Genomic DNA, 12,922 nt, shown 5'->3' on the forward strand with positions numbered 1-12,922 from the left:
CTGGGAACAAGGGCAAGAGCCGCTAGACTTGTCTTGTGTTATAGATTCAGCACATGAAGAATCTCCAAAAAAACTGCCTATCCTCATGAGCTGGATATATTTTATATCCCTTTACACATTCTCCTGTGTAGATCGGTACTCAACTGCGTCAGTGCTGCTGAATGTACCAAGTACTGAGACAGTCAGGGTGGTAAGTCAGCCAAAAAAACTCTTTAATAGAGAAACTGGGCCTTATAACTCCCACCCCTTTTGGGACAGGTGCCTGGTAAGACAGGAGAGGAGACACAAACCACAAAGAGAAGCACACATGCAACCAACAGCACAGCCTCTCCCCCATTTAAAGCAGAAAGCTGGAACTTCAAGGTATAAAAACAAAGTTAACTTAGAACTCTACCCAGATGCACTGTAGGAAGTATGCTATGGCATTAGTCCACTGCTGTAAAATCATCATAATAATACATGAGGAAAACAGCACCCCTGTACCCACAACATCCCAGTAGTGGGGTGACAGACGTCCAATGGAACATAAGGGTTTAGAGAGAAATGTAGCTGTGACTGACACTGATGGAGCTGATAAAATGAGACAACTTCAGCAGCTTATTCCACTAAAAATAATGTGGGGCATACTGACAGTTGGTGAAAGAGGGCCAGCTTGTTTCTTTAGAAATTCAATGCCCCTTGCCAGCAAACTATTCTAAAGACTTACTTCAGCCAATCTCTAATTTGTTCTTTTTACTCCTCACTTTGTTTCCTCACAGAGACTTCCCATCCCTCCACATAATCTCCCCAGTGTCTGTGAAAGGCACTTCTGGAACAGTCTCCACTACTCTGTAGTTCATTTCCTTTCCTTCATCAGCCTTATCTCTTAATTGCTCTCCTCCTCTGTTGACACCTCTTGTATTATATGGCACATTAGATTTACATTTTGCAGTAAGGCACCACCAATTTATGTGGCAGAGCTTCACTGAATTACGCTGCAACATTACTGCATTACAAAATCCCTTGATAAACTGCCTCGTTTAACGAGGAAATGGGAAAAAAAAGCAGAAGGAAGAGGAGATGAAGTACTGTGTTGGGGGTACCACCTCAGCAGGCTCTGCTCCTTCAGGGCTTAGGGTCTGTGTAGCAAAAGACTCCTATGTAACATGGAGCTCCTAAAGCCAGCAGTAATGGAGCACTGCTTCGGAAGGATTTAAGATGGTACTGGTACCACCTACTCAGTCCCAGTCCACACTTAAGCTCATTCTCCTCATGCTGCTGCTTATCCCCTACTTCCCCACTCTCCTAGCTACTGTGCTCCCAAAATGGGGATGAAAACACCTAGGACTTGGAAGATGGTAGGATACTGCCCATTTCAGTGGGATTATGTGGTACCAGAGATGTGTGGCATTTTGATAAAAAACTATGTGCCCATTTGCACTGATGCAAGTTGCACTGCTAATGGCCTTAAGTGTGAGTGGTTAAATTCATTCACCATATATAACATGTAAGCCACTGTTTTCTAAAATATCATTTGCTATCTGCTGTTCTGTATTTAACTTCAAAGTATTTGGGGGGAAGCTTTTCATTTAAGAATTCATGCCACTGAAACGACACTGTACAGAGACACTGGATTAAGTGTGCTTTAAAGTACCCCTTATAAACAGGGGTTTATGCAAGCCCAGATTGGGGAAGGAGAAGAAATTTGATAGCTGTAAACTATCTAATTGATTATATTTAGTAGATCTAATCAGCAGAATACCACGTAGTGTCAAGTTAAATCCTGGGTCCCACATATTGCACAGATTCACCCTTTACTGCATAATCACGCTCCAGAGTCTAAGGCTCTGGCTACATAAGAAACTTTCATCACTAACTAAAATCAGTTTTTAAAGTTAATTTAGTTAAATTGGTGCAATCCCCTGTGCGGAAACACATCAGCTTACACCTGTCTTCATTTGATAATCTACTGATTTAACATTAAGATAAACTGATTTAACACTTAATATTTAAATTACAAAATGAGGTTCTTATTCAGTTATTTGAAGCTGCTGCTGAATCTGCACCAAAGTCACAAAATCAGAAATCCAGTTGTAGAATTTAGGTCCAGTTTCGTACTTAATGCCTTGATTAAACTGAAACCTGACTATTGGCAACGCTAAGTAGAAAGAAAAAGATATTAAGATTCACTGAACTGAGCTGTAGTCTCTTAAGCTTATTTAGAAATTTCCCCTTAATTCCACTACTATTCCAAGTCCTGGAGCCTCTCTCCACAGTTGTGCCCGTGCCACTCACTCAAAAGCTGTAGAAACCTTCTGCTGTTCCAGTCCTGGCTCCTCACACGGCTCTGTGAATGCACCACATGCAGGACCCCTGTTATTTCTATTCTATGCTCCTTGAACAAATTACCAGCTGATTTAAAAACTGCCTTCCATGTTTGAAGTCTGTTCAACGCTCAGAAGCAATTCAGAAGTTGGAAGGATTTAAAGAAGGAAATCAAAGTCTAACCCCCAACATAAAGCCTCTTCTAGCCCCTTTCCCTTCACCACACATGGAACCCTGGAATGCTGGTTACCACCACACGCCTCTTCCCCTCATCCCTGCACCCACCTCGATGACCCCGTGTGTTCTTCACCACCATGGGAAACTCCAGCACCTCCGCTTCATCAATCATTTTGGCAAAGTTCTCATGACCACCTGACAAGAAGAGAACGAAGAAATGTTACAAATTGCCAATCAGATACTACCAATCTAATCTGTGACTGCTGTATACAGACTATACCCCTTCCACCTCTGGTCTTGAAGACAGCAGTGTAGGCCAAAAGTTAATAGAAGGCAGGTCATTCAGAAGGGCCAGCACTTCCCTGACAGATGTCATCTATGAGACATTAACCCGTAGTAATTGGGAAAGGGTGTTGTTGCCCTTATCTCATCTTCCTTCCAAATATGCCCCAATACTCCCTGGAACTCCTGATCCCTACCCATGAGGATAAACCCAATCCCCAAATCTTAATTCCCCTGAACTCTATTGTTCTTTCCTGCTCCCTTTTCCTTCTCCATGTTTATCAACTCCCACCTACCTGCCTCCCATCCACCTGGCAGGGAACCAATAGGGGGATGCTCTGGAGACACAGGTCCATCCTGGCTACGTGTAGCAGGGGAACAAGATGTGATACAGGGACCAGCACCCCCCAAATCCTGTCCCATTCTACCTCCCCAGATTCCTAGATCTGAGTTTCTCACATCTCAGCCTGCCCCCCTAACTCCGGGACTAATGTTTCCACTCCTCCATCCCACTCCATCTATAAAGCCACTAGAAGTTTTTAAATGTTGTTTACCTGATAACAGCCTAATGTTAGGCTGTTACCTGATAAGCTCAATTCACCCTTCATTCAGAGGGCTGACTGTAGTGTGGGGAACAGAAGGGAGGGGGTTAGAGGGAGAGAGAATGAAAGCCCTCAGAGGCTTGTGCAGTAAAGCAGAGGACTCAAGTCAGGGTGATAGTCTGAAAATCAGCAGCAGCTGCTGCCGCCCTGGATTTTGCTGCTCACAATGGAATATGAACAGCTCAACATCTCCTGCTCTTCTTGGCAATGCCACCCTTTACAAGCCACCTACCACTTAAACAGAAGAGAGCGCAACCCTGAATCCAATTTGTTATATAGACAGGGCGAGCTGTGCAGGATGGGAGACACTCTCTCATTACCCCTCATTCTTCATGTCCCCCTTTCTCAAAGGAACAACACACATCTCCCCTTCCCCAACAGTTGGGACGTCTGAATCTCTAATGCAAGGACACAGTCACTTTTCAAATAAGTATCTGTTTTATTTATATCACATTAGTTTATGTAACAGGTGGACAGATTTTATTCATGGATCAGTTCTCCTGTTAACTGAGACTTTGTATGACAGATCCCATTACTAGAGCCTGTTGGTGTTTCTGCACAGAGACAATAAACTTCCCCCTTTCCTTAGCAGAAAAGGAGGCTGAGAGGGAATCTTCCATTCTTAAATACATTACAGTTAAAAACAAAGAAGTTCCCATACTAGATCAGAGCACAGATCTATTTAGCCTAGTATCCTGTCTCTGACAGTGGCCAGTACAACACACTTGAGGAAGGTACAATAAAACCACTTGTAGACAAGGACTGAGTAATCATCCCGTAGGGGAAATTATCTTCCTAATACCAGACAGTTTTTGATAATAAAGCACGAGGATTTGTAACCCTTATGCATTTTTTCCTATCCAATATAGCTGTGGATGTTCTTGATCATATACATTTCTAATCCTTTTTCAAATACAGCTGAATTCTTGACTTCAGTAATGCATTGAGTTCCACACATTATCTGTGTGTTGAACAAGGGACATAGCTTTTTCATCTGAAGATATCAAAGTATTTTAGATAATAATCTTCACAATACCCCACCTTACAGATGGGGAAAGTGGGGCATGGAGCCTAAATGACTTGCCCATGGTGTCACAGCAAAGCCCAATATAGAACAATCAAGCAGTCCTGACTCCCAGTCCCCAATCTAGCCACTACACAACACTCCTCTAGGGCAGTTACACACTGCAACCCAATAATAAGGGCCTTGCCGAACTTGACTAATGTCCCACCTGCTGTAAGTGCTTTTAGTATGTTGCCCTTTTAACCCAATGGGCTTACCATAGGAGAAGGTGTCTGGAAGAGGCACACCATGACCAGCCAGCTCCTGGAAGGTCCAGAACTTGTTGACGCAGTTGAGGATGGCTTGGGGCCGATTCATCAACCGGCAGCCCATCTTCTCCAAGTGGCGAAGGACCGTGATGTCACTGTCGCTCTGGACCCAGGGTGTTGGCACACGTACAACCACCACCTGTGGATAGGCAGTAATGAGCTCCCCATTCACCCGGAGACCTAGGGAAGGAAAGGAAAGCCATTCCAATCAACTCCAAGGGCTCAAGAAGACGACAGATGGATAAACAAAGCATAGAAATAATTATAATACCAGATCACACCATCGATCCATCTGTATTCTGCATCTAACAGATGTCTAACGCCTTATGTTTAAATGGCACCCCGTTACTCTTATAACAGACCTAGTCAACTGTGCCACTTTGTACACAGAGGCAAAAAATCCTTCCTGTCCCCCCCCCCCACTGATATATTTAAAACTAGGTCTGGACAATCCTGGACTAGCCCTCAGAGTGATGAATTATTAGAGATGGGAAAATACCAATCTAATCCAACAGTCTGTGTGTCTGGAGGGGTGGGGTGGGGTGGGAGGGAAAGTTGGAGTGAAACAAGTTGCAGGAAAGTAAGTATGATGGCTTTGCTTTTAGAAGATGTCAAGTCTCCTGAGGAGGACCTAGCAGATGACAGTGGGTTGGGAGCCGAGAAGTCATTTTGATCATCTTGTCAGGTCAATAAAGTGAAAACTGATGGAAACTCATCAGTCAGTGCAATTCACTGAGGTGATGACACTTGCTATTGGTACCATAATGGTTAAAGGAGGAGAGAAGAGATAGGAAGAGAGATAACAATGCGCTTAGATTTCCATAAACAATGGAAGCCAGCTGGAACAATTCAAATCTGGTACTGTGTATTTGCTGACTATCCCCATAACAAAAAAGGGGATTTATTTTTAAAACAGGGCTGCAAATCCACAGTATACAACTGCTATATTGACAGTTTGTGTTTCATTTTGCTTTTAAGGAGCACTTGAATTAATGCTTTTTCTTGGAGACAGGTCTTTTCTGCTCCTCTTCCTCTCATATCCCTCCTCCCACCTAAGATACATTTCAGATCATGCCTTTAATAGAAAGGAGAAGCCACCTCTACCCTGCAATGCATGGAGAAAGATGCCCTCCCCACCTTCACATGCACACAGACACAGAACCTTTTCTTTTTTTTGGAAAGAGCAGAAACAGAGCCATTCCCAATACAGATCCCTTTCCCAAATCCCCTCTCCTACTATTGTGCGTGCGTGTGTGTGTATATGTGTATAGACACACACACACATATATATATGTGCACGAGAGAGAGCACACACAAGAGGAAGGCTGCTCTGAAAGCTCACCTCATTAGCACCAAGCACTGCCGCATTGCAGCTGACATGACTTGCGTGTTTAAGCAAGCAGGCTTCACAACACCATTTTACAGTGCTTTCTCAAACAAGATTAGAAATAGCCACTGCAAAAAACCCAAGTGGGATGCAAACATCAGGGAAAGGGCCACCATCTCCTTCAACATGAAAAGGAACTCTGATTTGGCAAGCACGGAACTTTGACGTTGTCAGAACAATTATATAGTAGCATTCTCCATTAGACACACTCTTCCCCGCCTAAATCTCCATTCACACCCACTTTTCACTATCCTATTTACATGCATGTATTGAGACACATGGAAGTTGAGTAACAGTTTACATAAGTGAGAATTGCTTTTTCAACAGTAGCCGTTGTATATTTTTGTGTTGTGAATCAGAATTATGCAGTTTTCTGATGAAAAAAATCTCTCTCAATCCATTTTGGCATTTTCTCTTTAAAATGGAATATACTAAATTGAGTAGGTTTTGGCTTCAGGAGTTTGCAAAAGGGATGCAGCAATCTGAAGGAGAAGTATAAACCACCTCCAATGTCCTCCTAAATATTTTGGACCAGATTTGACTGTTACAACTGGTATAAATTCAGTCAGGCCATCAGCTCCCATGGAGTGACACTGGAATTACAATGATTTAACCAAGAGGATAATCTGGCCCTTTGTTTAGATTCAAACTGGTCTGGACACTGTTCTCTCCAGAACAAAAAGCATTTTCTCTCCCTTTAGAGAAGACAGTTTAAAAACAAAGAGGAAAAAGGCACTCAATGAAATGTATAATTTGAGTCACTGCTACTGACGCGCATCATAAAAATTAGCTGCAGTCTCCCAGCAACGGACTACTGCAACTAGAGGCAGCTCCATTAAGGTAAACAGGAAACCCAGATCCTGCCATTTTGAAAAAAATAAGCTTTTATTTAGCATTGGCCCTGAGATGCAGTCATTTGTAGTTAAAGGAACATCCAGGAGAACTGAATGCCCTGATGAGTAGATTTATCAATCCACGCATTAGGCTGTGGGGCATGCAGCAACATGTTTATGTATATGACTAATTAGCTTTTCAAAGAACAGATCTATACATACAATACGAAATAAAAACCAAGATACCAGAGAGTTATAGGAAGTGACTGAATGGCTTGAGAATTTGGCAAACAGTATGCAGAGTATCTCACCTCTAAGTACTGGAACCATTCTGGCCTTTGGACAGAAGTAATAAGTTACTTCCCAGGCTATTTGGCATCCTACGTGAAATGAATTCGTTTCAGGCCAGCATTTAGCAGGCATCTGTCCATATACAAAAAAATCCTGAACATGACTAACTGGCTGCCTTGGTGGCAGTCTCAGGCTACATCCACCCTACCACGGGATCGACACTGCTGTGATCAATGCACTGGGCGTCAATTTAGCAGGTCTAGTGAGACCCACGAAAACAGCACAGAGCTCTCCGGTCAACTCCAGTACTCCACAAGGAACGAGAAGAGTAAAGTAAGTTGATGGGAGAGCATCTCCCATCGACCCAGCACGGTGTAGACACCGCAGTAAGTCGACCTAAACTATGTTGATTTCAGCTACGTTCTTAACTTACGTTATTCAACTTACTGTGGTAGTGTAGACATAGCCTCATGAATAGGACAAGCAGACATAGCTATCCACGCATCCTCAGCCCTAGCAGGTTTAGGCACATTGGGAGGAGGGACACATGTATTGACACTTCTTGTACTTCACTGGTATCCACTTGAGGCCTTTTGCCAGCAAAAATGTTCGCTTTAATGGGGGGGAGGGGGTGGCCAATGCCTATATATGTAATGATTATAAAGCACTTTGGGATTCTTTGGCACAAGTAGCTCCTAAGACTACACGAGCTTGAACAGCACCATAAAAAACAACAATCTTACATTTAAATAGGGTTTTACACTTAGTAATACAGCCATTCCTTAGCCCTCCTCTGCAAGGCAGATGTCTCCACAATAGAATGTGGCAGTTCTAACTCTACTCAGTGAATTTAATTCACTGTATCCAGATGATGCTGTAAGAGGAATTTTAGCAATGCACAATGTAATTACTTAGGATGGAATTTTGCCAGGATACTTCACTCTTGGGGTGGGGGGGGCGCATAGGAGCTACAGAGCTTCAGTTCTCGCTCTCACATGAAGGGTGGCCTCTCAAAACAACATCTGATAACTAAATAAGACAAGCACTCCTTGAATCACTATTACACTCATAAGAGCCAACCCTATTTCGATGGTGAGCTAGATGGGATAACAGCTTCCTCTCCACAAGCTAAACTGACTGCCATTTTATGCATTTCTCTAGGAAAAAATGCTTTCTCCCCATTTCTTCACACCAGAGGTCTCTCTAGCTGCTTTATTGTGACAATCCATCCATTAACCACCTTTTCTGCAGAAAAGGCAACTGTTCCTAAGACATGAAACATTTAAAGAGGGAAGATTACATTCTAAAGAAGTATCAGAGGGATAGCCATGTTAGTCTGTATCCACAAAAGGAGGATCCACAAAAACAGCAGCATCTTAAAGCAACAGTGGCACATTAAAGACAGATTTATTTGGGCATAAGCTTTCATGGGTAAAAAAACCCCACTTCTTCAGATGCATCTGAAGAAGTGGGGGGTTTTACCCATGAAAGCTTATGCCCAAATAAATCTGTTAGTCTTGAAGATGCCACCGGACTCCTCATTATTCCAAAGAAGATGCATCAGTGTTTAAATGTTTCAACTTTTGCTGTACCCGCCTTCTTTCCAAGCTCAACAACTATTATTAGTGTTTCAGCCACATAGCCATCTGTTTCTCTCATGCTTCTGAAGCTGCTAGGTTGAGACTGCAGATATACTTTTGCACTGGGGCATTATAGTTCACTGAAAAGGACCAAGCTATTTCAAGACACCACGTCCAGGTCTGATCATCATCTTAATTCATGCACCAGAAGTATTTGATAGCGTCTGACATCTTTATAGCTCACTATGCCTACCTTTCTCCCCCCAAATCCTTTACAAACTCTACAAGAATCACTTCACCAGTAGCTGTTCAGATGTGACAACAACATAACCCTTCCTGTCCTCAACTGGAAACACAATTCTTCACCACAGTTTAAACAGTGAACTTTAGGGAGACAGAAAGCTATTCAGAAAAAGGCTATAATACCCCCATGGAGTTGCAAATTTTGCCAAAAGATTTTAAAAAGTTTTATAGAATCATAGAATATCAGGGTTGGAAGGGACCTCAGGAGCTCATCTAATCCAACCCCCTGCTCAAAGCAGGACCAATCCTCAACTAAATCATCCCAGCCAGGGCTTTGTCAAGCCTGACCTCCTCTAAGGAAGGAGATTCCACCACCTCCTTAGGTAACGCATTCCAGTGTTTCACCACCCTCCTAGTGAAAAAGTTTCCCCTAATATCCAACCGAAACCTCCCCCACTGCAACTTGAGACCATTACTCCTTGTTCTGTCATCAGCTACCACTGAGAACAGTCTAGATCCATCCTCTTTGGAATCCCCTTTCAGGTAGTTGAAAGCAGCTATCAAATCCCCCCTCATTCTTCTCTTCTGCAGACTAAACAATCCCAGTTCCCTCAGATTCTCCTCATAAGTCATGTGTTCCAGTCCCCTAATCATTTTTGTTACCCTCCACTAGACTCTTTCCAATTTTTCCACATCCTTCTTGTAGTGTGGGGCCCAAAACTGGACACAGTACTCCAGATGAGGCCTCACCAATGTTGAATAGAGGGAAACGATCATGTCCCTCAATCTGCTGGCAATGCCCTTACTTATACAGCCCAAAATGCCATTAGCCTTCTTGGCAACAAGGGCACACTGTTGACTCATATCCAGCTTCTCCCCACTGTAACTCCTAGGTCCTTTTCTGCAGAACTGCTGCCGAGCAATTCGGTCCCTAGTCTGTAGCGGTGCATGGGATTCTTCCGTCCTAGAGTGCAGGACTCTGCACTTGTCCTTGTTGAACCTCATCAGATTTCTTTTGGCCCAATCCTCTAATTTATCTAGGGCCCTCTGGGCCCTATCCCTACCCTCCAGCATATCTACCTCTCCTCCCAGTTTAGTGTCATCTGCGAACTTGCTGAGGGTGCAATCCACACCATCCTCCAGATCATTTATGAAGATATTGAACAAAACCGGCCCCAGGACCGACCCTTGGGGCACTACACTTGATACTGGCTGCCAACTAGACATGGAGCCGTTGATCACTGCCCACTGAGCCCGACAATCTAGCCAACTTTCTATTCACCTTATGGTCCATTCATCCAGCCCATACTACTTTAACTTGCTGGCAAGAATACTGTGGGAGACCGTGTCAAAAGCTTTGCTAAAGTCAAGGAACAACACATCCACCGCTTGCCCCTCATCCACAGAGCCAGTTATCTCGTCATAGAAGGCAATTAGATTAGTCAGGCATGACTTGCCCTTGGTGAATCCATACTGACTCTTCCTGATCACTTTCCTCTCCTCTAAGTGCTTCAGAATTGATTCCTTGAGGACCTGCTCCATTATTTTTCCAGGGACTGAGGTGAGGCTGACTGGCCTGTAGTTCCCCGGATCCTCCTCCTTCCCTTTTTTAAAGATGGGCACTACATTAGCCTTTTTCCAGTCGTCCGGGACTTCCCCCGATCGCCACAAGTTTTCAAAGATAATGGCCAATGGATCTGCAATCACATCTGCCAGCTCCTTTAGCACTCTCGGATGCCGCGCATCCGGCCCCATGGACTTGTGCTCGTTCAGCTTTTCTAAATAGTCCCAAACCACTTTTCTCTCCACAGAGGACTGGTCACCTCCTCCCCATGCTGTGCTGCATAGTGCCGTAGTCTGGAAGCTGACCTTGTTCGTGAAGACAGAAGCAAAAAAGCATTGAGTACATTAGCTTTTTCCACATCCTTTGTCACTAGGTTGCCTCCCTCATTCAGTAAAGGGCCCACGCTTTCCTTGACTTTCCTCTTGTTGCTAACATACCTGAAGAAACCCTTCTTGTTACTCTTAACATCTCTGGCTAGCTGCAACTCCAGGTGTGATTTGGCCTTCCTGATTTCACTCCTGCATGCCCCAGCAATATTTTTATACTCTTCCCTGGTCATTTGTCCAATCTTCCACTTCTTGTAAGCTTCTTTTTTGTGTTTAAGATCAGCAAGGATTTCACTGTTAAGCCAAGCTGGTCGCCTGCCATATTTATTATTCTTTCTATGCATTGGGATGGTTTGTCCCTGTAACCTCAATAAGGATTCTTTAAAATACAGCCAGCTCTCCTGGACTCCTTTCCCCCTCATGTTATTCTCCCAGGGGATCCTGCCCATCAGTTCCCTGAGGGAGTCAAAGTCTGCTTTTCTGAAGTCCAGGGTCTGTATTCTGCTGCTCTCCTTTCTTCCCTGTGTCAGGATTCTGAACTCGACCATCTCATGGTCACTGCCTCCCAGGTTCCCATCCACTTTTGCTTCCCATACTAATTCTTCCCAGTTTGTGAGCAGCAGGTCAAGAAGAGCTCTGCCCCTAGTTGGTTCCTCCAGCACTTGCACCAGGAAGTTGTCCCCTACACTTTCCAAAAACTTCCTGGATTGTCTGTGCACCACTGTATTGCTCTCCCACCAGATATCAGGGTGATTGAAGTCTCCCATGAGAACCAGGGCCTGCGATCTAGTAACTTCTGTGAGTTGCCAGAAGAAAGCCTCGTCCACCTCATCCCCCTGGTCCAGTGGTCTATAGCAGACTCCCACCACAACATCACCCTTGTTGCTCACACTTCTAAACTTAATCCAGACACACTCAGGTTTTTCTGCAGTTTCATACTTGAGCTCTGAGCAGTCATACTGCTCCCTTACATACAGCGCAACTCCCCCACCTTTTCTGCCCTGCCTGTCCTTCCTGAACAGTTTATATCCATCCATATATCTCCTCATAACAAATACTTGACATTTATAACAAAGCTCTTCATCTATCACTCTCAAATCTTTTTACAAATCTGGTTGCACATTATCACTCCCATATTATGGATGAGTAAACTGAGGTAGAAAGAGGTGAATTGACTTGCCAGGATATTTAAGTCTGTGGTACTCAGGAATCAAACCCAGGTTTTCTGACTCCTAGAGTTCAGTGTTTGACCACTAGAATTTTCATATAAAGTTAAACATGTAACAATTTTTAACACACAAACACAAAGGGTATTGTATGGGCATATATTTACAAATGTAGTTACATAAATTAAACATCTAGTTATGTGCAAATTCTAAACAACTTTAAATGATGTTGCTATCAGATCAGATGTAAAAGGCTGCATCTCTAGAGTATAGGAAGACATACAGGGAAGATGCATTTAGGGCGAGGAAGGAAAAACTTTATCCATGAGAAACCTTGGACTTGCATAATTGCTGCTTACTCAATGTTAAAATCTGCAGCACAAGATTTCCTGGCTTGGTATTGCCAAACTCGCTGAATTCCTGGCCCAACACCAACTGATAATAAAAATGCCTTGCTTAAAAAAAATCCAGTGTCATGTAAACAAGCCTGGAGGAGTCTATGACATACACACCAAGTCAAAAGGAGCATAGTTGTGCAAGTTCCCTTTTCAGCATGTTGCAACTGATCCAGCAACACAGAACATTTGAGCATCTTGGACCTTCCTTTTTAAAGCTGGCTTCCAACTAGACATTTTTTCTAAATTTCATCTGTGAACATACCAATGATGAAAGGTGCCCAAATGAAAAACTGGATGATTGAAGTTCTCTATTTAACCCAGAATAGGTATAGCTGTGCAAGTTTCCCACACCATCCCACCATTGGGAGTTATCATTGCCCAGGAGAGACCATCTTTGGGAGTGAGAGCAGAGTTCAGCCTCTATGACTTGTTCTATC

At 43.5% G+C, this 12,922-nt stretch overlaps 1 protein-coding gene across 3 annotated transcripts in view; it reads right to left on the reverse strand.

The window, feature by feature from the left end:
* Positions 1-12,922, reverse strand: part of RIMKLB (ribosomal modification protein rimK like family member B) — an 80,267-nt gene that overhangs the window by 21,363 nt on the left and 45,982 nt on the right. For all 3 annotated transcript variants that reach the window (XM_048822623.2, XM_075120507.1, XM_075120508.1), the window contains exons 4-5: positions 4,647-4,877; positions 2,590-2,676 (exon numbers count right to left, since the gene is read on the reverse strand). In XM_048822623.2, coding sequence (XP_048678580.1) covers positions 2,590-2,676; positions 4,647-4,877 — 318 coding nt within the window. The remainder of the gene's footprint in view (positions 1-2,589; positions 2,677-4,646; positions 4,878-12,922) is intronic.

Source organism: Caretta caretta, chromosome 1 (genome assembly GCF_965140235.1).
Source record: "Caretta caretta isolate rCarCar2 chromosome 1, rCarCar1.hap1, whole genome shotgun sequence".
Taxonomy (NCBI): domain Eukaryota; kingdom Metazoa; phylum Chordata; order Testudines; family Cheloniidae; genus Caretta; species Caretta caretta.